The sequence below is a fragment of the Orycteropus afer genome, unplaced genomic scaffold (genome assembly GCF_000298275.1).
Source record: "Orycteropus afer afer isolate SDZICR_OR568_19922 unplaced genomic scaffold, OryAfe1.0 scaffold00014, whole genome shotgun sequence".
NCBI lineage: Eukaryota > Metazoa > Chordata > Mammalia > Tubulidentata > Orycteropodidae > Orycteropus > Orycteropus afer.
Genome location: NW_006921601.1, coordinates 18,263,765 through 18,288,793, shown reverse-complemented (window position 1 = coordinate 18,288,793; position 25,029 = coordinate 18,263,765). Strand labels below are relative to the sequence as shown.

The 25,029-nt window shown below is 37.9% G+C and overlaps 1 protein-coding gene across 1 annotated transcript in view; it reads right to left on the bottom strand.

Annotated features, from left to right (window-relative positions):
- ZDHHC13 (zinc finger DHHC-type palmitoyltransferase 13) overlaps nucleotides 1-25,029 on the bottom strand; it is a 59,847-nt gene that overhangs the window by 15,638 nt on the left and 19,180 nt on the right. Inside the window, exons 3-10 of the mRNA XM_042782800.1 lie at nucleotides 24,053-24,175; nucleotides 22,112-22,189; nucleotides 20,108-20,252; nucleotides 18,838-18,902; nucleotides 18,108-18,270; nucleotides 17,555-17,680; nucleotides 9,719-9,852; nucleotides 6,188-6,288 (exon numbers count right to left, since the gene is read on the bottom strand). Coding sequence (XP_042638734.1) covers nucleotides 6,188-6,288; nucleotides 9,719-9,852; nucleotides 17,555-17,680; nucleotides 18,108-18,270; nucleotides 18,838-18,902; nucleotides 20,108-20,252; nucleotides 22,112-22,189; nucleotides 24,053-24,175 — 935 coding nt within the window. The remainder of the gene's footprint in view (nucleotides 1-6,187; nucleotides 6,289-9,718; nucleotides 9,853-17,554; nucleotides 17,681-18,107; nucleotides 18,271-18,837; nucleotides 18,903-20,107; nucleotides 20,253-22,111; nucleotides 22,190-24,052; nucleotides 24,176-25,029) is intronic.

The window sequence follows — 25,029 nt, the reverse complement described above, 5'->3', positions numbered from 1 at the left end:
TTGAACCACCAGCCTTCTGGTTAGCAGTCAAGTGCTTTAGCTACTATGCTACCAGAGCTCCATTTATTAGGCTGAGTTAATTTAGAAACAAAAGGAACTGCTCTTCTTGCAAAGTAATTACAAATTGAAGTAATACTTGGGGAAGATAGATATTATAGATAATTTAAGATAAAAAGTGTTTCAAAGATAAACATTACCTCCTTTGAAATGTTTTTAAAGTGGTATAAATTATTTTTATAACAAATAAAATTTTGCTGCTGGTTAAGACAAGTGACTGTGTAATGGTGGCAAACCAATTTTTCTCACCCGATATACATCCTTGACATAGTAGATATAATGAGAAGCTACTGAATGCAAACTCTTATGTGCCAAACTTTGAAGAGGAAAAGGCAGCCATAAAATAGACTACATACCTTCTATATTCTAAGTGTGGTCCATGGACCCAAAGCATCAAGATCTCCCGGGAACTCGTTACAAAGACAGAACTTCATACATCACCCCAGACCTACAGAATCGGGCTCTCAATTTATTTTAACAATCCCCAGGTGATTCATCTTAACATTCAAGTTTGAGAAGCCCTGCTCTAACCCACAAAGACCAGCACAACCACACCTGGTTCAAATAGGCATGAACAAATCTTGTTGGTTGAGTTTATCAGTTTATCTGTAGGTGGTTGGGTTTAAAAAAAAAAAAAAAAAGGTGTGCTCAGAGAAGTTGCATGAATTGAAATCTTAATAGATTATTTAAAATGAACAAAGAACACTATTAATAGGGCAAGGCCTTTTAAAGAATCATTTACTATTTTTTTCCCATCAGATCCTTATCAACGCACATAGCATATTCTCAAAAATACTTTCAGTTAAGTCCGGGGTTTCAAACTGGTTCATTCTGGTTTGATCCCCTGCTGAGAATTTTCCACTCCAGATACACTCAATCAGAATCTCCATTTCAACAAAATTCTCAGGTGACTTACAGGGATCTTATTAAAATATAGATTCTGATCCAGTATATCTGGGGTAGATGGGAGTTAAACTGGAATGAACCAGTTTGAAGCTGTGGTGAAGTCATACGATGATCCTGTATAATGGGCTGTGAGCTGACTGATATGTGAGCTCTTGTTCTGAGTAACTTACAAATAGGTAAAACCCAAGAAAAATCACTGAATCTCCTCTCTCCAAGTAAACTGGATTGTGACATTCCTTGCTTTTGTGCCCTTACTCGTGGGGTCCAGTCTTCGGCCTGAAATGCCTCCACTTCCCTCCATATAGCTTTGACTCTTTTAGGATGTTCAAGGCCTAACTGCTTCAAGACCTAATTTACACTCTCCCTTCCCTAGTAGGTCTTTTCTGATACACTACAGAGAAGGATTCTCTCCCTTCCCTGAACTCAAGTGCTTTTTCTCCGGCACTTGCAGTTATTTGTAGACATTGCCCCTCCCCCCACCCCCTCTCCCAGTTAGCTTATGACCCTTTTACAGTTAAGTACAAGTAATTTACTCTGTCCTATAAGGCTCACTACTGAGTCAGAATCAACTCAATAGCACACAACAACAATAATTTAAAAAATAGGTATTAATTTATAGAGGTCAATTATGAAAGAAGGACTGTGGTCAGCAGTTTATAGATGGTACAGCATAGTAATTCTTATAGCCATCTCTAGACCTTGGTATTGTTGGCCCCACTTTACAGAAATACGGCACTGAAATTTGCCACTCTATAGCTTCTACCAACTGGTCTTCTGGTCTTCACTCTTTAGATCTACAGTGTAGATCTACTCTATACGTGGCCTATCAGCTTATTCTCCCATTTGTTCAATAAATGTTTATTGAGTGCCCATTCTATACAATGCTTAGGCTTCTAAGTGATAAAATTCCAAATACTGGCAATGGGAGGCAATAATCATCCTGCCAGGATAATCAGCAACATTGTTCCTCACATGACACATTTCCTGGAAATATCCTCTGTACATACTCCTGTTTGTCTTCTTTTTTTTAAAAGAACAGAACTGAAAGCAGAGCAAACACATTTCAGGTATGTACTGACCACTGGGACAGTGAGATTGCCATTTCATTGATTCTCTTTATCTGGGCACTCAAATCCCGTAATACTGTTTGAAAACACACTGGCTTCCTTAAAGCTGAGTCACTGCCCACCCTGGGCCTTATTCCAAACTCCTGGTTCTTTTTCACTTGACCTGAAGATATGTCATAGCTCACCATTACATGCACTTGTAACAGCTGATTCTCTGAAGCCAAGTATAGGTCTTTACATGTATTAATCCCTCTTAACTCAACTGAGGAGCTCTGGTGGTTCAGTGGTTAAGGCATTTGGCAGCTAACCCAGAGGTCAGTGATTTGAACTCATCAGTGGCTTCATAGGAGAAAGATGCAGTATGCTTCTGTAAAGATTCACAGCCTTGGGAACCCTATGGGGGAGTTCTACTCTGTTCTATAGGGTCACTATAAGTTGAAATTGACTCAGTCCATGGTAGTGGGTTTGGTTTGGGTTTGGAAACTGAATTCAGTTAGTTATAGCCAGTATCACAAATGCAACATTCAAAGGTTCACCATTTGTTTCATCTTAATCTTACCTGTTCATCAGAGAAGTTCTATTCTCTTTCATTCAATTCCCTCCTTATAAAAGCCAAATACACTGTTTGCTGAATATATAAAAGGCATCAAAAGAAAATGAATGCCTGAGGAGTCAATCCAGAATTGCCCTTAAAATTAGTTTCAAATGCAGCCTCCCGTGCAAATTTTTTTCATAAGAGTAATTAACAATAATTATATATCCATAATAAAAGTAGAAAAGACCTGATAATTTACTTCTGTAAAAATTACAGCTTAGGAAACCCTATGGGGTGATTCTACTCTGCCATACAAGGCTCACTATTTAATCAGAATCAACTCAATAGCACACAACAATAATAATAATAAAAAATAGGTATTAATTTATAGAAGGTCAATTATGAAAGGAGAACTGTGGTCAGCACTTTATAGACGGTATATGTTGTTGTTGTTACGTGCTGTTGAGTCGGACCCGACTCATAGCGACCCCTCCTTGGGTTTCCAAGGTGGTATCACTACGGAAGTAGATTGCCCAACCTTCCTTCTGAGGGGTGGCTGGGGGGTCTGAACCGCCAGCCTTCTGGTTAGCAGTCAGGTGCTTTATGCACTATGCTACCAGAGCTCCTATATAGATGATATATAGCATAGTAATTCTTAGAGTCATCTCCTGAGCTCGGTATTGTTGCCCCCATTTTACAGAAAAACTGAGACTCAGTGAAATTAAGTAGCTTGCCCAATAGTACACAACTAGTAAGAAAACGAGCTAAACCTCAAACCCATTCTTTTTGGTTACAAAGACTGTACTCTTTCCACAGTGCCCAAGACCTCTTCCCATAATGGGCCAGGTGGCTGGGGAAGCAGAAGCCCCCACTAAATCAGACTTGGCAGCCTGAAAGAAACCTAGTCAAAATGCCTAGGATGGAAACACAGGGCAGCTCAAACAGCATTTCACCTTGAAAACATTTATCTGGTGGTAAAGTATGACACCTAGTGACTCACACACCCTCTTGAGTAGCAAGTTCCAATGGATGCTTGGATCAAATGGCTTTATGTTGTATACGCAAGTAAAACATTCCACCTTGTCAACTCTAACATCTTAAAACTCTACCTAGCTTATCACTGTCAACCACTCGGAGGGGGAATCAATGTAGGAGATCCTGGATAGAGAGGGAGAACAATGTGGAACAAAACTCAAAATCATTTGGAAAAGAAAAGGGACCAGGTTTTCTAGGCTGATAGAGTCTGATGGAACCACTGAGACTATGGCCCCTAGCTGCCCTTCAGGTCTGGAACTGAACCCACACATGTGGCTTCCCGCCAAACAAAAGACAAAAGACAGGCATATGAGCTGAACATTTACATTAGGTAGATACACTCCACTCCTATGGAGAGAACAATCATGGGAGAATAGAAGGGCTGTGTATGCACAGGGACATAGCTCCGAGGGCAGGAGTGCATGGAGGGAAGGACACAGGGAAGAAGTAACTATGCAGGGAAGAGTTAACTATGGGGAGGAATGGGAGAGGAGCTGTTGCATTGTGGTAAATTGTAGTCAATGTCATGAGATAAAGTGTATGTGAACTGCTCTATGGAAAGCTAATTTTCTCTGTAAACTTTCACCCAAATCACACACAAAAAAAAAGAATTAAAAAATAATAATAAAAAAAAATGACTCTACCTAGCTATGGAAGTCAGTTCTTCTGATGTAATAGCATCTTCACAAATATTTCAGTTTCTAGGTATCTTTCATCTAGTTAATCTGAACTGGATACTAAATTCTATAACTGAGGTTTTCAAACTACAGTCAAAATAGATTTTTGTCAATTTTGATTCTACAAATTTGAAGTAACTCAATATAAAGTGAACTCACTTTATGTGCAAAATGTGAAATAATCTAAATTGCTCAAATTTTATAAATTCATCAAGAAACACAATTTAAAAACTGTTTACTGTGATGGTACATGGGTTAGTATACCAAAATACCAGCCAGCCCTTCTCAGATTGTGCCAATTATCCTAGAATTTATAAGCCTTGGGACTTCTGCAAGTACTTTTGGTATATAGTATACCATTCTTTTATATACTGATGGTTTAAAAAAGTATTTTTATTTCATATAATGATTATCATCCAAGCCTTATATTAAGGTGGTACTATGGCTAGAGCTTAAAAAGCAAAATCAATAATTATGAGACAATAGTTAGATGTGATAAAATGTTGGGGGAAAAAAAGCCAAATGACCCTAAGGCATGCTGTGCTATTAAGTTACATAAAGAAATCTGCAAAATATTAGGAATAATGCTCAGAAAAAAAAATAAGCATTAAAGTGAAAACATGCTATAATGGATTGTAGATTTATGAACTCTGAAAACTTAAATGTCTCCTTTACTTTACATTAAATCCTATGAAAAAATATTCTTAAGTGAACTTATGCATCTCTCCCATAAACACCTCTTCTTTATTTTCAAAAATGACATTACCAGGAAGGGAAATAACATAAAGTTAAAGGACTATACTTAAAGGTATATTTCTATCTACTGTATTCATTCTTGCCCTAGACTATAAGCAAAGCATTGCTATAATGGCTTCCCAGAACCCTTGGGAGGGGAGAATGGAACCTAGAAAGAAGCGGGAAGATCAAAGAATGGACTCCCACCTAATGGGAGGTATAAATGGCTATAAGGCAAGAAATAATCCTCCTCCCCACTTCCAGATGACTGGACTTGGCCAAACCTAAGAGCACAACACACTCCTAAGCTGGGCTTGGACCTGGGCATTGATCCTCAAGTGATAAAGCTACTCCTTAAATGAGATTTCTAAACTATGGGTTACCATTCATTCGTAGGTCATGTAAGCAGTTAACTGTGCTGTGACTGGCATTTTTTAAAAGAAAAGAATGATAAAATAAATGAAATTAAAAATAGTAATAATGTACAAAGGACACATTATGAGTACTGTTTCCTGAAACTTTTGTTTTACATATGTTTGGGATGGCAATGCATGTAAATTTATTTCTACTGTGGACAGCTTCAAAAACAGCTTGAGAATCACTGCCTTGGATAATACCACTGCCACTGAGCTAATGCCAAGAAAGGAAGCCACATTTTCCCCAATACCACTCCCATTCGGGCCATCCCTGTATCCAGAAATTTATTAATCAACTGTAATTACTGACCAACTTAAATGCACCATCTGACCTTGAAAAGAATCTCAAAGCAATCACACAAATTTTTATGAGTCCAACTCAAATAATAACTCATTCTACTGTTCCCCTCCTTTGGAAGGAAGGTGGGCAATCTACTTCCATAGTGATACTGCCTCAGAAACCCAAGGAGGGGTCACTATGAGTCGGGGCTGACTCGACGGCACATAACAACAACAACACTGTTCCCCTCCTATGAGTAATAAATACTAGATATCCTCTGTTTTCACAGTGTACTCTGAGATTATTTCCAGAAATGAGTAGCTTTTCAACATTAACCATCTTCAACCAGCATCATTAAATGAATACAGATTTGAGTTACATTCCCTGGTTCCCTTCCAATATCTAAATTCTTAACAATGACATTACTAATTTTTAAAGGCAAAGTGAGATATGCAACTCAAATTCTGCTGAAAGGATATGAGGAAAGAATAAGACAAACCAAGTCATAAACATCCAAAAAACAGAACTTAGCAGAAAGACTGTTGGTAAGTATATAAGGCTTTTATATCCAACCAACATCCTGGAAGAAAAAGGATAAACATAAGGTATTAGTGAAAACAAGTATGATTCATATTAACTTTAGCTCTAATTTCCCCCACACAGTAACAGTAATAATAATAGCTTTCACTTACTGAGTGCTTACTATATGCCACTTTCCATGTGGTAATGCAATTCTGTACCACCAACCCCATTTGACACATGAGAAAACTGAAGAATCATGACTCTAAAGAAGCGTACATTCTAGTTCTCATGACCAGCATCTATATTATTTCATTCTCAATAAGGTAATATATATTTTAATGTATCCTTCACATTTCTATTCAGGTATATCTTATTAGTATTTCTTTTGTGTTGTTAAGTGCCATCAAGTTGGCTCCAACTCATAGCAACCCTACGTAAAACAGAACAAAACACTGCCCAGTCCTGTGCCAGCCTCACAATATTTGCTATACACGAGCCCATTGCTGCAACCAGTGTGTCAATCTATCTTGTCGAGGGCCTTCCCCTCAAGTATTTCTTACTGGACCTAAGATATTTCCAAATACTCTAAAATGCAAAACTTTAAATACTTGGAAATTCATCTTCACATTTAACGAGCTCTCTGTGAGAAGCTAGTAATATATTTATGAAATACACAGGTGCACACTATCTTAAACACTTTTATCCAGTAACCAGCCTGAGGAGACACTCTATAATGAAAAGATAGGTGAAGTGCTAACAGTGGCACTAGTTATCAGAACACTAAAAATCTTACTTGTATAAAAAGCAACTTGAAGTCCATATATAATTTACTTAAAATGTTAAACATTATAGTTCTGTGGTATAGTAAATTACCTGGTATGGCTTTTCTAGCCATAAGTCTTTGCAAACTCTGTGGTGGAATTTGCCCTGAGCAACTGAGTGGCTCCTGATCATTAAAGTTGTCCACCTGGAGTATTTCTGTTGGGAGTGGCACAAAGCAATGTTCTGGGAGGTTCTCACTCTCTCTCAGGTGCTTAGAATTCTGATGTTATGATTGGTTGGTTTGGCCACTCTGCCAGGCTCAAAAGGAGGCCTTCTAGAAGCAGAACTCTCTCTGACTGTTGGCTGAGAAGAACGCCCTCCTGAGAGACACGTGCTCCTGAGAGACACGCGCTCCTGGGAGACACATGCTGCTGGGAGAGAGACGCAAGAGACACGCATTGCTGAGAGAGACACCAAGGGACACACACTGCTGGGAGAGAGACTGTGAGAGACTGTTGGGTGAGAGATAGCAGGCTGAGAGAGACTGAGTGTGTTGCTCCTGAACCTGAATTGTAGCCTGGTGCTTCCCTAATAAACCCTGTTATCTGTGAGTTCTGTGTGGCCACTGCAGTGACTTATCAAACCCAGGAGACAGGTGGTGGGTGCTTTAGGAGGAATGGTTGGTGAAAGGGCTGGAGGGAGGCAGCATGTCTGGCCTTGCAGGAATAGACCTTGGGCTACTGATGGTGATTCTATCCTCCTCTTGTGGGGTTAGTTAGAGGAGGTCAGAAGATGTGGCCTCCTTGCCCCCTTAGCAAGTTTGTTTTGAAAACTAAGTCTTTCATACTACTTAACATAGTCAAACTATATATGAATATATCTTAAAATTTATACCTGGAATGATAGACAAAAGGTATGAAGGTTTAACAAAATTATCAGGATGACCTCCTCAAGGAGGTGATGTTGGAACTGAGGACTGAATGATGAGAGGACTCCAGCTACACAAAGATACAGCGTCAGAACACTTCAAAGACACAAGCAAAAGCCAAGGCCCCAGGTGGGAATAGCGTGATGTATTCCAGAAACAGAAATGAGGCTGTGTGCAGCAGCAGGAAGAGAGGGAGCGATGGAGTCAGAGGGGAAAGGAGTGAATCACGTAATGCTTACAGTCATAGCAAGGAATTTAGGTTTTATTCTAAGTACAGTGAGAAGCAACTGACCTGTACAGTTTTGTCCCTTTGGGTTTGCAAGCTCAGTAACAAATTTTTTTTTTGGCACTTTGGAATTCATTAGTTCCAAGGATGTGATTAAATTATAAGAATTTAATTTGTAAATTACAATCTCAATTTACTGAATGAGTGTCTAACACAGTATCTGTCTCACCCAAAGCCCTTCTCACCCATAAGGCCACTCACCCCCAGATATAAGTGATTGGATCAGAAAAACTCACTGCCATTGAGTTAGTTCTGACTCACAGTAACCCTATAGGACAGAGTAGAACTATCCAACAGGGTTTCCAAGACTGTAATCTTTATGGAAGCAGAAGCCTCACCTTTTTCCTGCAGAGAGGTTGGTAGGTTAGCAGCTTTTGGTTAGCAGGTGAATGTTTTAACCACTGCATCACCAAAGCTCTGAGGATAACCAAGGCAGGAAGCCTGGCTTGAAAAAATAAACTGAAAAACTTGGAGAGAAAAAAAAGAAAAGAAACTGAAGGGAGGGCCTTAAGCAGGAGAAAAGATAGAAACTGAATTGCCTTTTTAAAAGACTACCCAGACGGATAAGTGGGAGTGAACTGCAGGGAAGAAGAGTCAAGGCAGGAAACCAGTTAGGAAGTTTGGGTGATAGTTATGGAACTGGAGAGAAGCCAATCATGTGAGAATAAATTACAGAGGGGGAATAAGAAGAACTTGGTGATTGGCTGGAAGAGGGAACTGAGGAAAAACAAGAACCAAGGATGACACTTTTTTTCTCACCTAAAGAACTAGATGCCATTTTACCGCGAAGGGGAAGAGAAAAGGTGGAGAAACTGGGGTGTGAAAGATGACTACTGAGTACTAACTGTGTCAACGATGGTCTAAGCATTTTATATGTATTAACTCATTCAATCAGGAGGTACGCATTATCACAATTATCATTCCCATTTTATAGAGGAAGAAATTGAGGCACAGTGTGGTGAAGCAACTTGTTCAAGCTCACACTGCTATGAAATTTGAATTGAACACAGTCTAAGTCTGACTCGTAACCAGTTACATCCAATCACGTAAAAATAATTTTCTTAAAAATGGGATAATATCACAACTACTATTTTATAATCTCCCACAATTTAATTAGGTTATTTTAACTAAAAAAATATTAAGAACTAAACTTGCTAGCTTAAACTGAACTTAGATATTGAAAAGAAAAAAAAATTCTGGAAAATGGGCAAAAATGCTGAGATGTGAAACGGTTACAAAAATATCCCTATAGTCATCAAAATTATTAAATCAAAAAGTGACTGAGGATATTTATTTTCCCAAAATTGTCATTTCAATCAAGTTATTGGGTTGTCCAATTTGCTTTCAGTCAAATCACATGGTACCAAAACCCTACCTTCCCATCAGCCCTGAGTTTTGCTATGTGATAACATTCCAAACTCAGTAAAAATCTGCGATTCCAGCTAATCAACAATAGAAATAAGCAACCAAATTGGAAATGCAATAAATGAGGTTTATAAAGAATATACACACCTTGGATACAAAGATGTCAGAAAAAACATTATTACTAGAAGACTTCCTTTTAAAAGCCAAGAATCTGAATTGGAGTCCAGTATGTATCCAACAGCCCACATGGTAATCACAGAAAGCAGCAGCAGCAGGAAGAGCTATCAAAAGATTCAGAAGTTTAGAACTTTATGGATTTTACCTCTAACTATGAAATATAATTAGCTTGATAGAAGAACTACTTCTAAAGTATATAACAACAATTAGTACAACAGCAGAACTGACCTTAAGAGTTTTTCTTCAAAATTGCTTATAATAAATCTAGAATTTGATATTACAGATCTCAGAAATAATCTTTTAAAAGCCCTACATTTTATAAAATGTTGCTTAAACATACTTTATTTTGCTTTTGTCCCCTGAAAGAAATTATGGTCCTTTTAGAAAAGTGCTGATGAAAGCTGTTATTAAAAAAAAAAATCTTTCAAATAGCATTATATAGCAGAGAGCAGAAAGCCAGCTAAAGGGACCACACAAAAATCAATCAACCCACGATTCAACTTGAGCACCTTACAGTTCCATGCCCTAAAATAGGAAACAAAGAAAGTTAGAAGGAACGAGTTTGCAGAAAAGACAAGTTTAGTGTGGGCATGTATAATTTTAAATGCCCTTGGACATCTAAGAGCTATCCAGGAGGCAGTGAGAAAAGCAGGTTAATCCCTCTGGAAAAGATTTGGGGCTTATCAGTACAGGTATAGGAGTTCTGGTGGCATAGTACCTAAGGCATTTGACTGCTAACCAGAAGGCTGGTGGTTCAAACCCACCAGCCACTCCTTGGAAGGAAGGTTGGGCAATCTACTCCCATAGTGATACTGCCTCAGAAATCCAAGGAGAGGTAGCTATGAGTCAGATCCAATTCGAAGGTCCATCGACAGTGAGGTTTATTTTTTTTCAGTACAGGTATGCATCACTTAATGTCCACAGTACATTCTGTGAAATAGGGCTTTATGTGATTTGGATGTTGTACTAATATATTAAAACCTTCCAGGACCATGCTTTTCTTTGTTGCCACTGCTGCTGGTGGAGGCTGCAGGCAGGGGTGGTGGCAGCAGTGGCATGAGAGGAAGTGGAGCACACCTGTATACAGGCAGTAGAGCCGTGAGTGAACTACACATCAAGGACAGTCTGCAGAGCTAGAAAAGCAGACTCTTAGGTACCACATTTAGAGGGAAAAAAACACTAAGGACTCAAAGGTAACCAAGAAGGAGGAAACTGCAGGATGAGAATGAGGAAAAAGAAAGGTTTCAGAGAAGCTAATGGAAGAGACTTTCATGAAGGGAGTCGTTCTTGGTGCCAAATGCCACGTGGGGGTCAAAGACCAAAATATGTCCTCAGGTTTATTCAGGCACAGTTAAAATAACAAAACTTTTATGGACCAACAACAATCTGACTGCATGAAAACCAAGCATCCTATCTGGGCAATGCATTCCCTTAACTATAAGATACATAACCCTGAAAACAAAGCACTTCTTTGGAATAGCAAAGAGGAAAAATATATTTTGCCCTTTCTTCTTCAATTTTTACTACTTTAAGCCACATTCTGGGGATTGATGACTTCAAATGGTATCATATGTTTAAAATGCTTCTGATTCTAATGTGCATGACGACACAACATGAGCAAGTTCAGATTTAGAGAAAAGGTAAATTTAGAATCTGTTGTTGTTAGGTGCCATCAAGTTGTCTTGACTCATAGCAACCTTATATAAAACAGAATGAAACACTGCCTGGTCCTGTGCCATACTGACAATCCCAGCTATACCTGAACCCATCATTGCAGCAACTGTGTCAATCCATCTTACTGAAGGCCTTCCCCTTTTTTCATTGACCCGCCACTTTACCAAGTATGACATCCTTCTCCAGGGAATGGTCCCTTTTGACAACATGACCAAACTAGGTGAGACAAAGTCTGGCCATTCTCACTTCCAAGGAGCATTCCGGCTACACTTCTTCCAGGACAGATTTGTTAGTTCTTTTAGCAGTCCATGGTACTCTGAGTATCCTTCACCAACACAACTCAAAAGCATCAACTCTTCGTTGGTCTTCCTCATTCATTGCTCAGCTCTCACATGCATAAGAGGCAATTAGAAATACCATGGCTTGGTTTAGGTGCACCTTCGTCTTCAAGGAGACATGTTTGCTCTTCAGCACTTGAAAGAGGTCTTTTGCAGCAGATTTGTGTAACACAGTATGTCTTTTGATGTCTTGACTGCTGCTTCCATTGGTACTGAGAACCAATATGAAGTCTTTGGCAATTTCAATCTTTTCACCTTTTATCATGATGCTTATTTGTCCAGTTGTAATGATTTTTGTTTTGTTTATATTGAGGTGTAATCCATACTGCAGACTGTAGTGTTTAACCTTCATCAGTAAGTGCTTCAAGTCATCCTCCCTTTCAGCAACAAAGTTGTGTCATCTGCTTATCGCAGGTTGTTAATGAGCCTCCCTCTAATCCTGTTGCCACATTCCTCTTCATATAGTCCAGCTTCTCAGATTATTTGCTCAGCATACAAGTTGAGTAAGTATGGTGAAAGGATACAACCCTGATGCACTCCCTTCCTGATTTTAAACCACGCAGTATCCCCTTGTTCTGTTCGAACAACAGCCTCCTGGTCTATGTACAGGTTTCTTATGAGCACTACTAAGTGTTCTGGAATTCCCATTCTTCTCAATGTTATGTTCCCATATTTGTTATGATCCACACAATCAAATGTTTTTGTACAGTCAATAAAATACAAGTAAACATCTTTCTGATATTCTCTGCTTTCAGCCGAGATACATCTGACATCAGCTATGATATCCTCCATTCATTCCATGTCTTCTTCTGAATCCAGCTTGCATTTCTGGAAGTTCTCTGTCAATATACTGCTGCAACCATTTCTGAATTATCTTTGGTAAGATTTTACTTGTGTGTGATATCAATGATATTGTTTGAAAATTTCCACATTGTGTATGATTCACCTTTCTTTGGAATGGGTACAAATATGGATCTCTTCCAGTCAATTGGCAAGGAAGTGTCTGTCTTCCAAACCTCTTGGGATGGCCAAGTGAGTGCCTCCAGTGCACTATTCATTTGCTGAAACATCTCAATGGGTATTCTGTCAGTTCCCAGAACCTTGTTTTTCACCACCTCCTCAGTACAGCTTCAACTTCATACTTCAATACCATTGGTTCATGATTACATGCCACCTCCTGAAATGGATGCACATAAACCAATTCTTTTTGGCATAGTGACTCTCTGTATTCCTTCCATCTTCTTTTGATGTTTCCTGCATCATTCAATATATTGCCCATAGAATCTTTTAACATTGCAACTTGAGGCTTAAATTTTTCCTCAGTTTTTTCAGCTTGAGAAATGATGACTGTGTTCTTCACTTTTGGTTTTCTAACTCCAGGCCTTTGCACATTTCAATATAATAATTGGCTTTGTCTTCTTTAGCGGCTCTTTGAAATCTTCTGTTCAGCTTTTTATCTTGTCATTTCTTCCATTTGCTTTAGCTTCTCTGCTTTCAAGGGCAAGTTTCAGAGTCTATTCTGACATCCATTTTGGTCTTTTCTTCCTTTCCTGTCTTTTTAATGACATGTTGCTTTCTTCATACATGATGTTTTGATGTCATCCCACAATTCCTCTAGTTTTTAGTCATTGGTGTTCAATGTAATAAATCTATTCTTTAGATGGTCTCTAAATTCAGGAGGGATATAATTAAGGTCATATTTTGACTCTCGTGGACTTCTTTTAATTGTCTTCCACTTCAAATAGAACTTTCATATGAGCAGTTGATGGTCTGTTCCACAATCAGCTCTTGGCCTTGTTTTGGCTGAAGATATTGAGCTTCTCCATTGCCTCTTGCCACAGATGTAGTCAATCTGATTCCTGTATACTCTGTCTGATGAAGTCCATATGTATTGCTGCTATTTGTGTTGTTGAAAAAAGGTATTTGCAACGAATAAGTAGTTAGTCTTGCTAAATTCTATCATGTGATCTCCAGCATCATTTCTAATACCAAAGCCTTATTTTTCAACTATGACTCTTCTTTGTTTCCAACTTTTGCATTCCAATCACCAGTGATAATTAACACGTCTTGATTGCATGTTTGGTCAATTTCAGACTGCAGAAATTGGTCAAAATCTTCAAGTTCCTCATCTTTAGCTTTGGTGGTTGGTGTGTAAATCTGAATAATAGTAACTGGTTTTCCTTGTAGGTGTATGGATATTATCCTAACACTGACAGCACTGTACTTCAAGATAGATCTTGATACATTCTTTGTGACCATGAATGCCACGCCATTCCTCTTCAATTTGTCGTTCCAGTATAGTAGATAGATCATATGGTTATCTGATTCAAAATGGCCCAAACCGGTCCATTTCAGCTTACTAATGCCTAGGATATTGATGTTTGTGTATTCCATTTCATATTTGACAACTTCCAATTTTCCTAGATTCATACTTCATACATTCCATGTTTTGATTATTAATGGATGTTTCCAGATGTTTCTTCTCATCTTAAGATGTGCCACATCAGCAAATGGAGGTCAGCTCTACTCTGAGGAGGCAGCTCTTTCTCAGTCATTCTGAGTGCCTTCCAACCTTAGGGGCTCATCTTCCGGCACTATACTGGATAATGTTTCAGGGCTAGTCATAAAGTTTTCCAGTAATATATCAGACAGTGTTTCACTGGTATTCGTATGGTTTTTACTGACCAATTCTTTGAGAAGGGGATGGCCTCTTCTTTCTTCCGAGTCTTTCTTAGTCTGGGAGCTCCGCTGAAACCTGTCCACCATGGGTGACCCTGCTGGCATTTAAAACACCAGTGGCATAGCCTCCAGCCTCACAGCAATATGCAAGCCACCATAGTACGACAAACTGACAGACAGGTTTGTCCACCTTAGCTGTTCCAAACTTCTCCACTCATTTCCTGTTTTCCCTGCCCCGCTAGCTTACCTGGCCTGCCCCCAGGGTGCTCCACACAAAAACCCACCTTCCACTGCCGCTGGGGTGCTCCATGCACACAAATGCCCGCCTTCCGCTGTGCCCAAGCTACCTTTATGAAAAAGGGCATCCACTCTTGTAGATGAGCCACATTTTGTTGAATGAATAATGTGGCTCATTCACAAGAGTGTTATATCTGGGATTGGAATTTTGAGATCCATATTTAATTATGGTGTTTATAAATTCAAATTTAAACTCTATAAACAGCATAAACTCACAACCAAAAAAGAATTAAATATGGATCTCAGAAATTCCAATTGCAGATATAACACTCTTGTGCATGAGCCACATTATTCATTCAACAAATATATGAGGGCATATTATATAGCAGGCACTGTTCTAGGCACCTGGAACACATCAATGAATTTAAGGTCTTTCTTTCATGGAACTTAAATTCTAGCAGGGAAGACAGACAAACATAAGTGGATTTTATAGTGCGTAAAAATCTGGATTACATAGAGCCTGGTAGGTCACTGTAACAATTTTGGCTTTTACTCTGGGTGATATGCGGAGATACAGGATATGAAGGAGCTAACCAACAGGATTTGACTTCTACTTTTAAAAGATTCATCTGTTTGCTGTGTTGAGAGTAGACCGGGTGTTGAGAGGATCAGAAGGCAACTGCAGTAATCCAGATGAGAGAGAAGGATGGCTGGACCAAAATGGTATTGGTAGAGTGATGGAAAGTGGTCAGGTTCTCAAAAATACTATAGCAGAGCCAGCCAACATGTCCTTCTGATTGTGGTATGATAGAGACAAGACAGAGATGACTGGAAAGCTGGAGTTGCCACTTACTGAGGTGAAGCAGGCTATGGGATGAGGTAGGGAGGAGCGCAGGAGCTCAGTTTTGAGTATTTTATGTTGGACATGCTTAATAGACAATGAAGTGGACAAATCAAGTAGGCAGCTGAATATGAGACAGGATAGGTGTGGACTAAGAAATAAATTCTGAAGTTGCCAAAATGTAGATGGCATTTAAAGCCATGGAACCATTTGAAAGCACCAAGGAAGTGAGTAGATAGAAAGGAAGTCCAGTACAAAACCCTGGGATGCTCTAGCAGCAAGAGGTAGGGAGAAGTGGAGAAACTGGCCAAGGAGGCAGATGAGTAACTGTTATTTCTTTCTCTCCCTCAAAATGCCTAAACACAAAATAGGGGTTGTATTCATGACCCTCTCCACAGAAATCTGTTGTCTGTTAATGTAAAATCACTCCAAAAATATAATTACTAATTATAATTTGTTGTTGTTGTTGTTATATGCCGTTGGGTCAGCCCTGACTCATAGCGACTCCTCCTTGGGTTTCCGAAGCAGTATCACTACGGAAGTAGGATTGCCCAGCCTTCCTTCCGAGGAGTGGCTGGTGGGTTTGAACTGCCAGCCTTCTGGTTAGCAGTCAAGTACCTTAGGCACTATGCTACCAGAGCAGCTCCTTATAGAAAAATAATATATTTGAAAACATCAAAAACACTGCAATCAATCTGGTATCCCACTTTAACAACATAAATTGTATTCACCACTATGACTTAGATTTTGTTAGCCATTCATGAGAGTAAGCTGAACTTTCTAACTTTTCCTATTGTTCAGTTAACTTTAAATTGCGAAGTTAAAAAATGAATAAAATTGGAGTTTCATGTTTCAAATAAAATTCAAGATATCTGGTTTTATAAAGTGACATTATATGCAGGTATCCCCTGCTTTTCAAAAGTCTATTTTACGCCATTTTGCTTTTACAAAAGACCTAATTTAGTACCTGTTTTTGCTAACCAAGAGAAACTTGAAAAGGATTTTATTTTATGAAAAAGAGCAAAAAGTGAAATCAGTGTTCAACAATTGTTTTGCAGTGAGCCATGAAAGAGACAGCATGCACCCCGAGAGGTGAGAGTGGCATCATTGCCAAATTCTTTACCTGGAAATTACACTCAGCATCTCAGCATCATGCCACCATAGCTTTGAAATGTATCTATGAACACTATGTTAGTGTTATTTTAGGTTTCATTTGATCTAGAATGTTATTTTTTGGGTCTGAAAACCCCCAAACTTTTCCCATATAAATTAATGGTAGTTGCTTCTTTGCTTTACTCTATTTCAGCTTAACAAAAGGTTTCCTAGGAAGCTCTGCTTTCAGATAGCAGGGCAAACCTGTTCCTGAAATTTGCAATGTTGTCACTTTTAAAGTCATCCCCCTGATTCTAACAAAACATTTTGAGTGTTATTATTTTCTTTTTGGAAGAGAGAGAGAAAAAGAAATCAATGAACAACAGGTTAAGAAAAACCCCAAACCAAACCCACTGCGCCATCAAGTTCATTCTGAGTCATGGCAGCACTATAAGACAGAGTGCAACAGCCCCATAGGGTTTTTCCAAGGCTGTAAATCTTTACAGAAGTAGACTGCCTCATCTTTCTCCCACAGAACAGCTGCTGGGCTCAACCTTTTGGTCAGGAGCCAAATGTTTTAACCACTATACCACCAGAGGTCCTTGGCTAAGGAAAGTGTCCATAAAATTCCTTGCCAAAATATTTTTCCTTTTCCAAGAATCTAAACCAATTACATTTGAACTCATTCCTCAATAAATGGGGAAGTATTCCATAATATTCACAAGGTAATGTGTAGTTAGAGAGCCATTTAGCTAAGAACCAATAATAAACAGCCAACAAAAGCACCAAATTTCCAACTTTGGGTTGCAGGAGGTATGGGAAAGATATAACCAGCAGATATAATGAAGCACTAAGCCAACTGCTTGGTATTCCCTGATGACCTAAAAAACAAAAACATACATAAATATTCTTACATCCCATACAACAGGCCCCATATGAAAATACCTCACATTTCTGTAGCCACCTCCAAAGTCTCAACTTTTTGTTGGCTCTCATTTTGGCTTCTGTTTTTAGCATGTGAATAATGAGCTGATTTTTGCTTTGTAGAGCCATATCAAGAGGTGTTTCTCCCTTAAAGAGAAAGGAAGAGAAAATTTCAATTGTATTTTCACTACTTCATCCATGTGAAACATTTTAAAACTCACGAGATCCACAGACTCAACACCTTCATTCAAAGAGTAACTCCTGCCATTGAGTCCATTCTGAGTCACAGCAACTGCCACTGGGTTTCCAAAATGATAAATCTTTATAGAAGCAGATTGCCCCATCTTCCTTCCACAGAGCAGCTAGTGGGTTTGAACTGCTAACCTTCTGGTTAGGAGTCAAAATGCTTTAGGCACTGCACCACTAGAGTTCCTTATTCAAAGAGTAGCCAGCCATTATTAATTATATCTACCCTGAGGTAACTGAAAGCCAACATGCAGCTTATCTTTATGTTATTTTATCAATCATCTTTTGGGGCTATAATAAGCTAAGGGAAATAGATACCTGGTCATACCTTAACATTTCGGATATCCAGGCTAGAACCAGCTTCCAAAAGTTTGTCAACTGCGTTAACATTTCCTGCTCCAACTGCCCAGTGAAGTGGAGTGTTTTGGTGTATTTTATCAACCACACTGAGAGAAGGATTGAACTTTAATAGAAATCCAGTTGGTTCTGGCCTGTCTCAAAAGAGTAAAATACCAAGGAGCATTAACAGAGATGATGATTTGAGGGGTAAATGCAAATAATGAATCTTTTAAGCTAATGCATCAGTTAACCAATCAGCTAGTATTTTGAATAACCAAGGAATTCTTTGTGCAAAGTATTATTCAATGTGGTATGGCAGGTTAAAAAAAAAAAAAAAAGCTACCATGTATTAAATAACACCCTGCTTGCTATACAGATAATATACAATGGAATAAATGCTTGTCATTTTCCTTTTTTTTTTTTCTTTTTCATGTTGGTGTTCAACTGGTTAACAAGTTTTTTAAAATCCTGAATTTAATTTGGGCCAATATTAAATGCTGTGTTATTTACCCAATTACTACATTGCATTTGTACATTACATCTGAGGAGATTTCTATTCTGTAAGGAAAATTTATTTCCATTAGTAGTTTTTAAACTTTTCACCAAAGCTTTTCAAACAGAGAAAATAATTTATTTCAATGGTGCTTTAAATTACACACACACAGAGGAAGCTGTCAGAGCCAGAATCAGAATGAGGCAATTCAACTAAACTCACTTACCCAAGTACTTTGTGAGCTGATAACATGAGTGGTGTTTGCCCATTTAAATCTGTCATATTCACACTCTGTTCAAAAAGAAGAGCCAATCAGAATAACTTTTCAACTAAGCTCTGTAAACTTAGTCAAAATTCTCTTTTTCTTCCCTTAATCAAAGTACCTCTTTAATATACTCCAATGTATCTGCAAGAAGAGTTCAAGTATCATTTGAATAAAAGAAAGCACTGCTTCGCATTCACAGGGTAAAAATCCATGCATTTCTATGACATATTTTTCAAGGGAATGTCTAAACATAAAATTTAAAGCATGGCATAATGTGAACAGAAGTATGAGAAAATGAAAAATATTAATAGCCTTCACTATAAAGACCTTACAAATCATTTGGTTTAGACCTTCTTTGACACATTAACTCATTCAATCATCTCCTAACACAAAGTTATCCAGCCTCCACTTAACACTTCTAGTCATAAAGAACTCCCTTATCTTCTGAGGCTACTCATTATATTTTTGGACTTATATTATGTTTCAAATAGTAAAACATGAAAAATTCTTTTTGACTTTCTGGAGTAGGGAAATATTTCAAAATGAGACTCAAGCGGTTATAATTACTCTACTTCAATTGGCTAAGTCTGAGAGAAAGTGCTTATTTAAAGGGAGCACAGTCATTCCAACAGCATTTGAGCAAACATGTTTCCCTGCCTGTTAGAAGAGTCTGCTGGTACATAAACGACTGTGTAACCAGAAAGTATATCCCAGGCAATAGCTGACAGTGAAACTCCCTCTGCCAATAACCTATAATTTAACCTGTGCCATAAATGGATGCCTCTTAAGATGAGCTATTTTTCATGGAATTACTACAGAGAACAATATATTCAAATTGGCCTCCCATTTGGGCTCAAATAATGAAAGCAAATGATGGGTTAATTTAGTGATCTGACTAGCATTCCCACATTCAACCAGAAGAAAAATATAGGCTTTGAAGTCATGTTTTTTAAAAACTCAAACTGCTGGGCTCACATGGAAAACTAACACAGGCTTACAAGTTTCAGATACATCTAGTTATATGTTACTGAGCTAAATGACCTGTCCTTTTGGCACCCAGTGAAGCTGCAAAAGCAGTATCCAACAGTTAGACTTACTGAAGGTAATATTTGGGTATCTGGGTACCTATAACTTCCACTTTAAAAATGAAAACAGACTATTAAAAATAAGTTACCCAAACTCTTCAGATTTACAAAAGGTTATGTATCTTACGATACATTTAAAAACATACCTGTCCCTTTGAGATAAGATATGCTATAATAGGCATGTGTTGAAATAACACTGCCAGGTGGATACTGCTGAATCCCTCTCCATCGATGAGAGTGGGGTCTGCACCATGCTTTAGTAATAATATGACCATAGCTAAATGCCCTTGTCTGTAAATAAAACACACACACAAAAATTACACTGTATTTTGTAGTACGCAGAAAAAGAAAAAACTTCAGGGAGAAGCAGGTATCACTAAGACCTGAGGGACTTTAGATACAGCATTTCCTAAGAGAATTTATAAATGCTTTTTCTTAGATGTTTCAAATTTAGAACTATCTGGACAGTCCTTCTTAAGTACAGGTGATAAACTTGATAATCATATGTAAATAATAATTATATATGACTACTGCTAACAATGAAAACTTTAAAACAATTCAACTTCACTGGGGCTATTTTTAAAACAAAAAATAATCATGACCCAGATATACAGAAGCATAACTTGCACAGACTGCAGGTATGTTGTTGGTGTTGCTAGCTGCTGTCGAGCTGGCCCCCAACTCATGGTGATCCCATGCACAACAGAGCGAAACACTGTCCTAATCCTGCATTATCTCCATGACTGGATACAGACTGGACCACTGTGATCCACAGGGTTTTCACTGGCTGATTTTAGGAAGTAGATTGCTGGGCCTTTCTTCTTTGTCTTAGTCTAGAAGCTCTACTAACACCTGTTCTACATCACAGCAACATGAAAGCCTCCACTGACAGATGAGTGGTAATGAGCATAAGGTGCTTATAATTTTATTTTCAGAAACTATAATATATGCTTACATGTGAGTACAGTTCAACTTCCCTTGCACCTCTTCCATGTAAAGCACTGTCCCTCAATAGATTAAAGGTAGTAAGTTAACTCTATTGTTGTTGTTGTTATGTGCCATCGAGTCGGACTCGACTCACAGTGACCCTTCCTTGGGTTTCCGAGGCTGTATCACTACAGAAGTAGATTACCCAACTTTCCTTCCAAGGAGTGGTTGGTGGGTTTGAACCGCCAGCCTTCTAGTTAGCAGTCAAGTGCCTTAAGCACTAAGCTACCAGAGCTCCCAAGTTAACTCTAGACTCTTCAAAGTTCTTGGCTATGGAGAAAAGATTCAGCTTGTCTTAAATAAACAATTATTCACTTTAGTTTCAGGTTCATGTGAACCCCACCTACCAAAGAGAGTGGAAATAAGATAAAATAAAAGAAGTTATAAAGTGTCAATATAGTCTCTTATCTTTTGTTTCAGTTGGCCAAGACACACCAGATGAAAGTGACAATATAAATGTTTTACCAAATTGACCTACTAAAAATTTGGTCATTCTGTAACAACTCTGAAAAGGCATTTGACTTTAAAGGTAAAGTATAGAGACATACTTTACATTTACTTTGAGAGGGAATACACTTTTCTGAAATAAACTGACAGCTATAAAGCTTTCAAATAGGCATCTATCTGTTATAAGGACTGAACTGACTGAGTCTAAATTCACGGAACTAATGTTTTTATTCATGCGACCCAATATAAAATATACTTATTCTGATTATAGAAAAGAAAGCACAATACACATATCTGAATTTGATAATCATAATAGAGCCCTTAATTAAATACAAAAGACATCATCTCTAGAGACTCTTTAAAACTATAATTTTTTTAAATGAAGGGGAAGACAAAAGTAAGTCTTTTAAATTATCTATAAATGTACCCAAAATGGTGGCCACTAGCCATCACTTAATAAATAAAGCCACTATTTAAGAAAATAAAAATAGCCACGATTTAAATTTAAATGAAGTAAAATTAAAAATGCATTTCCTTGTGTACATTATTAGCCACTTTTCACAGATGGCCAGAGACTACTATATTAGACAGTGAAGGACAGGACATTTCCATCATCACAGAAAATTCTATTGGAAAACAATGGTTTATAATACTCAGAAGATGAACTTACTACTTTTGATTGCAAATAGCAACTTCAGTGTTTACAGAAACCTCACCTGATGGCCCAGTGAAGAGGAGTTGAATTTAAATCTCCTCCCAACTGATCTACAACAGCACCTTTTGAAATATAAAACCTGTTAAAACAGACAGAAATGAAACTAAGATTTCAAACTGATAAATCCACACTGAGAAAGAAAACACTATTTTTTCATAGTACTAAATGTGTTGGAAAACAGAAATTATAATAATAACACTTCCAAAACACCTTGATCTATAGAAATCAAAAAGATTACAAAACAGTATCAAACAAGTTCCTGGTGAAACATTCTTAGCATATAAGTAATGATTCCTGCTCTAACTAGCATTCAATTATAACTTACATATCAAACACATGATAACTACCCTCATACATATTCTAACTATCACAACTCTTGAAAGACTTTATTTTCGAAAGGCTGAGGATTACAGACATTCACTCCTTAACTTGAAAGGAGATAGGCAAAATTATGTCACTTAATACATGTAAGATTAGAATGATTACTTGTGAATGAATACTCAAAGTAGTAAAATAGAAACTTAAAAATCTTTCTGGAAAACACAAGCATTTTAAGCGTTTAAGTGTTTTGGTCTCTATCTTTACAGCATAGATGTGATGCATCAATATACAGGGAATCTATTAACAGAACAAGACTGGTTTTCATCTGTGAAGTACTCTCATTATTTCAAAATTTATAGGAAGTACTCTCATTATTTCAAAATTGTACTTCATATATCCTATCTAAACAATACATCTGTTCATTTCCACAAGGAATTTGCCTGTGAGTGCAGTGTTAGTAAATTTTCATTTTCTCAAACCTCAAGGATTTTAAACACATATAAGGTAAAATAGAGACACATTTACATATACAAGTATGTGTTACATGCTAAGGTATGAAACAAAGAAACAGGTAATCAGTGGGTGGGCAGCAGTGCTCTTTGAACAGGAGGTATCTGATATAATCCATGTGTATGTAAAATTGTATTTGGTATTTAGCTTAAAAAAAAAAAAAGTTCTTCTCCTGCCCATCTATTCCTCCTGATACTACAATGTAAACTATTTCAATGTTTCTCCTACATTAGATGAAACTTTCTGTCCTACTCAGAAAAAGTTTTGCTTTTCTTTTTTTTAAAAAATGTTCAGTTTCACTTCCAGATTAAGGTACTTCTACACTCTCTGATTAGCAGATGTCTGCAGCAGAATGAAGGAGTTCTGCTGGCACAGTGGTTAAAGCATTTGGCTGCTAACCAAAAGGTTGGTGGTTTGAACCCACCAGCCACTCCATGGAAGAAAGGTGTGGCAGTCTGCTTCCGTAAAGATTTACAGCCTTGGAAATCCTCTAGGGCAGTTCTACCCTGTCCTATACAGTCGCTATGAGTTGGAATTCACTTGATGGAAGCGGGTTTGGTGGCAGAATGTTTCTGTTGTTTACTTACAAAACAGAACTATATAGATGGCTCATCAGTCGTACCTATACTTGAAGAAAAAGACACATTAAAGCGAGGTCTAGAATTATAAATACAGGCATACCTCGCTTTATTGCACCTTGCTTTATTGCACTTAGCAGATACTATGCTTTTTATAAATTGAACGTTTGTGGTAACCCAGCTGGACCAAGTCTAATACCGCCTCAGAAACCCAAGGAGGGGTTGCTATGAGTCGAATCCAACTCGATGGCAGTGAGTTTGGTTTTTTTGGTTTGTGCTTACTTTGTGTCTCTGTGTCACGTTTTGGTAATTGTCATAGTATTTCAAACTTTTTCATAATGCTATTGCACACTTAATAGACTACTGTATACTGTAAACATAATTTTTAAATGCACTGGGAAACCAAAAAGTTCATGTGACTTGCTTTCTTGTGATATTTACTTTATTGTGGTGGTCTAGAACCAAACCTGAGGTATCTCCGAGGTATGCCTGTACACACCTTACATCTTTAAAACACACATACAACATCTTACTTTACAAGATCCAGCCTGTTGTTAATAGCAGCCCAATGAAGAAGCGACACATTTTCTTTGTCTGGTTGCCTGACATCATATCCTGCTTCTACCAATTCTCTGCATCGTTCAAAAATTCCGTATCTCAAATAGGAGGAAAAAGACAGACATTATTGATACCATTCAAAATCATTTGAAATATCAAAATTTCTTCCTCTTATCATGTCTTCACTTTCTCCAATCTGTATTTCAGCCAACAAAGAAATATAGTCATTAATAAAGACATGCACAAAGAGGACACATAAAGCCAAACAGCAGAAGTAAATCTCGTTCATTCATTGATCAGATTAATCCATTTAGGGTAAAATTCATTTTTCTAAAATAAATTTTAACACTTGCATTTATCCTCCCTCAAAAGTTTCATTTGATCCTCTACTATGAGCCAGGAATGCATGGTGCTGACTCCTGGCTACAATTCTATTCCTAAATCAAACCAAACCTGTGCAATGACCTCACAATCTGCAATAGAGACTAAAGGCAAACTATGACTGGGATAAATTCAACAATTAAGCATGGGTATGGCATGGATATGGCAGAGGAAGAAATGATTAGTTCCTCCTAGAGAAGAAAGGAGCTCTGGTGGTATACTGGTTAAAGCATTTGGCTGCTAACCAAAAGGTCAGTAGTTGAAACCTACCAGCTGCTCAATGGGAGAAAGAGGAGGCAGTCTGCTTCTGTAAAGATGTATAGCCTTGAATATCCTATGGCACAATTCTACCTTGCCCTATAGGGTTGCTATGAATCACAATCAACTCAACAGCCGTGGATTTGGATGAGCGGTAGAAGAAACATGATAAATGCCCTAGATTGTTTAGACTAATGAAAGCACAAGGAAACTTCAGGCAGAAGGAATAACATGTACAAAAAACAGAGGTGTGAAACTGCATGCATGTTCAGAGAAGTATTAGCTATTTAGCATTGTTTTTTTTTTTTTTTTT